The sequence below is a fragment of the Lytechinus pictus genome, chromosome 2, assembly GCF_037042905.1.
Source record: "Lytechinus pictus isolate F3 Inbred chromosome 2, Lp3.0, whole genome shotgun sequence".
Lineage (NCBI taxonomy): Eukaryota > Metazoa > Echinodermata > Echinoidea > Temnopleuroida > Toxopneustidae > Lytechinus > Lytechinus pictus.
The window spans coordinates 8,633,195-8,638,290 of NC_087246.1; the positions used below are offsets into that span (position 1 = coordinate 8,633,195).

Here is a 5,096-nt window from a genome sequence, read left to right on the forward strand (position 1 = left end):
GAACTCCCCCCCCCCCAAAAAAAAAAAAAAATAGTAATAATAAAACAAACCCACGAAGATTAGATTTTGGCGGCCGATCGGGGAAATGTGAATGAATTTCGTCCCCGCCTCCTTCTATATACCATGGTCACATTTGTTCTACGGCGGCCGTACGGCGAGTCGAAAACAGCCGTTTTATTCATTTTTATTCAAATCACCTATATCTGGCTGGAAGAAAAATGTTAAAACGGCTGTTTTCGACTCGCCGTACGGCCGCCGTAGAACAAATGTGACCATGGTAATATTGATGAAAGCTGGAACTGCCCCTGGGTATGACGAAAGAAAAGGTGACTGATGAGAATCTGGAATACTTCAAGACTCATGATCGTCGGACGTCGGTATAGTCGGCCGGTACCGATATATGTCGATAATCAAGGGCCTCAACCCCCGAAAGGCCTAGCGACGCCCCTTGGGAGCGTTTCATCAACATTGTTGTCCGGCCGACAGAGTTGTCAGATCTGACTTCATTTTGATTGGTTGAGAATTACACTGTTACTGGGGTAATTGCGGATAAAACAGGACTTGCCGGATAAAACGCCCGACAAGTCCTTTCAATGAAACGCTCTCCTGCATGGGTCCCGTAACACGAAGGTTAGCGATTAATCGTACGCTTGATTTTTACGACTGATTGTACATTGTAGTCAATGTAATAAATCGTGGAAAAATGTGTCTACGATCATTGCTAAGCTTTTAGTTACTGGTCCATGGTCGCCGATATCGGTATTGAGCATCTAGCTGAAAGTGGGTGCTATAATGTAATTGTCAGATTCATAATAGAATTCGGTAAACATGGTAAGCATCGTTTGGTTTCTTTGAAAAGATGGATGACAATCGAGCTGAATCAAAACAGGATTGTTCGTTTGATGTTGGTGAGAAGAAAGCACTCCCGCCTATTCCTGGAACTCCACCCAATCAAGGAAAAGGATGCCATCGTGAGAAAGTTGAACAGGTGAAATACATTTCAATTTGAATATGGGTCAATCCATTTGGGTTACAATATGTCCTGTATGTGACAGAGATAACTGATATTCATGTGAAATGAATCTGTTGATGCATGAGGTTAGCTAAGTTTTTGATAAATGTCAATGCGTGCGATACAGGTCTCTTACCAATTAAAGTAATCCATGTTTGAATTAGAAGTCTGGTTTGGATTTGTCTGTTGCAGTTCAAATTCATTTGATTCCCTCGGTCACATGGACTTCACATCACCGGCAATAGACTCCCATGTTTAAGTACAATTCGTGATTTTGTAAGTGAACCTTAGAGTCGGACACAAAATTTGGCTGGAGAGATAATGATTAGAAAATACTTGTCTTGTTTAAACTAGACACGCTCTTAGTTATGGTAAATCACAAATAAAATTGTCCAAACCTGCATTCTCCAAAGAAGCAGATTGGAGTTTCCTAACGGTATAATTATAATTGTTATATGGGGGGGGGGGGGGGGGGGGGGCTCGACCGATATAGATGATGACTAAACCAGCCTTTCTCAGAGATTCCGACGCACTATTGTCCTCACGGTCCTTCCAACCACGAGACAGGACCACGTTAATCAAAATCATATCATAAAAACAGATTTTATGATTTTATGACTTTATTACAGAACACTCAAACCGAGATGAATGAGCCCAATTTAGTTGCAACTTCTAATAACATTACAGAAATAATCAGGAATCATCGTGGCAATCGAAAAGATGGCCCGAATCTGTTGACGGGAAGGATATCACCGCGGAAGAAGAGGACTGGTAACCGTGTTGAACCTAACAAAAAGAAGCATCAATGTGGGTTGTACGACGCACCACCTCCCAAACCCGAACGCAGACAACTCACTGGATTCTTCCACCCAGGCCTGGCTAGTATTCAAGGAAATATTAATACGCTCCAACATCATAGTGTAAACAGATTGCCACAGAGTGCAAGAAAATTCATGACAAAGGAGACAAAGTACAAGGTCGATACCGTGCATGGTCACCGTGTGCCAGTGACCCAAGATCTTGATTTCTGCCCAAATCGTGCACAGAAACAGAAGTGGAAACGCCGACTGTCCCCAATCAAACGGAAAGTAGTTCAATGCGAGAGAGATGCCCCAGTTAAAGAAGAACATCAACAGCTAAGTAATGAAGGAGGTGAAAACCAATCAGAAAATAACGATAAGACTGTAGACAGGTCAATGTTAAGCGGGGAACCAGATCAAATAAAGGTTATCAGTGTTGTGACACCATTGGAAGATCCACAAATTGAATGCCGTCTTGAAGATGAAGAAACGGCGATGCCATCCAATCAAGTACCAGATATGAAAGCATATCGGCAAGATGGTGACCAATGCGATAAGTCTTCAACAACTCACCCTGGTCCAATAAATTCAAACACTGAATATGCTGAATCCGGAAATTCTATATCTTATCCAAAGCGACCAGCTTTGATAGAAGATGCAATTCGAGAGCTTGTAAATTCAATGGTTTCTCGGATATCACCTGAGCTGGATAACAGTGCTGACCAAAATTCTTCTCCATTGTCAGATACTTCATCTTCTGAGTATAAGCAGCTCATCTCAATAGGAATCCAAACGAATTTGATGGATTTAGAATGCCAAGATAGAACAAAAATCTCCCTTCTCAATGACGAAAGTTGTTGTGCAGAATGTGTCACAGAACGTTCGAGTGAGGACGTAGAGCGTTCCAGTTCACAAGAAGTTCCAGGGTCATGTTCATCACAGACTGAAGAACACCAACTTAGGTATGTTGAGAGTTATTCGGCAAGCGACAAACCTGATTCCGATAACAACGACGATCATATTCACAACAGAGAAGAATATACGGTTCATTTATCGGTGAGCAAAGGAACCATGACTCCAACTATACTGGGATGGCAAGCCCTCGAAGATTCCCTTGGCCAAGAAAATCCCGTTAGTAACAGACCAATCACAACCCCTAGTGTGGAGGGTCAGTCATCATTGACTGCTCAGCACATTCTTGAAGTCCCAGGGCTGGGACGAATGAACATGCCATTTCAACATCAGCAAATAGTTCAACCTGAGATAAGTGATATGGACGTAGTGACCGAATCTGTATCAAACAGTGACGAACAGCTTCAGCGTATCCTGATAGAGGATAGCGGTGGGGACTACACACCGGCGGCTCGTACAGAGTCACGGGTGTCAATATTTACACTCGGTCATGGTGATCAGAGAATGGCGATCTCGTCATCACTCAGCAACATTCCATCGCCACAACTGGGCTCTGTTGTCGGCGACGAACAGGAAAATGAATCGAGATTGATAGAAAGTCGAACTGATGCCGATCCTGCAGAAGAAAGATCCCACGAATCTAAACCTTCAAGTAGGGAAAGGCTAGAGAGAGACAGTGTCCAAGAACTGATTGACAACCTGATAGCAGAGCGTCTCAACGGCGTAGCTGAAACTCAGATGAATGATTCGGTAACTGCTGAGAAAGGAGGGAGCCCGCTAACTGACCCAATCCAATTATTCACATTGAGGAGTAACGAACTTTCGGATCATCAGCCCGAAATATTTAGGAGAAATGACCATTCGAACGAAAGTGAAACTGATAACTCTCTCATACAAGAAACAATTTTTACAGAATCCCAAACCGATGACGTTAAAACTCCAACCCCAACTGGAGATACGAATAAATTGTTAGAATCTGATAATACTTATGAGGGTGAAAGCGGACAATATGTAAAGAAATTTGCAGACGATGAGCTGCAAGATGCATTTCTTGCAATGGAGGATGCTGTCTCAGCCGCCAAACTGATCATCCGCTACTTAGGTCGTACTGATGCACGGTTAAAGGCAGCCTTGCATCGGTCAGGACCGTGTGACGGTGTCGTCGTCAACTGCCCTGCGGCAGAGCGAGTAGCAAAGGAGGCGCATGCGTTCGCAGTCAGAACGCAATCTGTGTTCATGACGTACTTCAGATTGGCCGAAGCAGAGGATACCTTCAGAGAGTTTGTCCTGAAAGAATTCCCCGGAACAGAGAAGGAGAGAAGGCAACTTAGAAGATGGTGGACTACCAACCAACCTATCATTGATGATGATAATGAAGCTGATGACAGCAGCGATATACTGGAAGACAAACAAGAACCATAAACTTCTTTAAAATGGGCATGCATCTTTTAGCATGTTGAGTAATTCAAACCACCAGAAACCTGAAAGAATTCATTCATCGCAAAGTAACAGTATTAAGAACAGTTTGTGGATTATTTTTGTTAATTTTGAGGGGCCACGGTTGAAGACACTATCCCTTTAGAATTTAAATTTGAAGGAAGCTGAAGGCTCTGTCACATCGTTCTGTGCAAGCCTTGCGTGTGACTATTTTTGCTACCCGCAGATCCAAGCGCAGATCACCCGCAGGTCGCCCGCATTGACAGTATCTCGCACGCATCTCACACGCAGATGCTCGCAGAAGCGCACGCATAAAAGTTTTGAACATGCTCAAAACTTTGTTGCGGGTGAGTTGCGGGCAAGGTCATGCACCCGCAACTCATCGACCGCAAGGCTTGCATGGAACAATGTGACAGGGCCTTAACCTGATAAACCGGACAGACCGCTTGCTTGCCCAGGCGCATGGATCAAGCGGAAGGAGGATGGGCGTATTAAAGGCCCAAGGCATGTGGCCCACCTTCCCATAGTCAAGACATGCAGTTGACATTGTGTTTCCTCTTTTACGAGAATGGTCGGCGGCCTTTAAAATAATATCTGCTAACTTACTTGTTATCTTAATTTTCTTCAGGGGAGGAGGGGGGGGGGGGGGTGGATGTCAGGAGAACGACCAGCTTTCTGACCTGAGCCCCTGAGATCCACCCATATGTTCTTGTGTTTGGTTTTTTATCATTGATGTATGTTGTGCTGTCTGCCGTTCTAGGTTCCATTGCTCTGCCTGTTTTTGAATTCGCTTTGATTTCAGTTGTATTTGTAATTACAACCCATCAACAAAAACAACAAAAAGAATGATTTTAATCACAATAATAATATTTTTAATAAAATAATAATAACAATATAAGGAGAAGAAGAAGATGATGATAAATCATGGCCCAAGG

At 43.5% G+C, this 5,096-nt stretch overlaps 1 protein-coding gene across 1 annotated transcript; it reads left to right on the forward strand.

Moving 5' to 3' along the window:
• The first annotated feature begins 859 nt into the window (after window positions 1-859).
• On the forward strand, window positions 860-4,779 carry LOC129253601 (uncharacterized). Its single transcript, XM_054892029.2, has 2 exons — window positions 860-988; window positions 1,642-4,779. Exons 1-2 carry the CDS (start codon window positions 860-862, stop codon window positions 4,144-4,146), a joined length of 2,634 nt encoding a protein of 877 aa, XP_054748004.2. The 3' UTR covers window positions 4,147-4,779.
• Window positions 4,780-5,096: the final 317 nt, after the last annotated feature.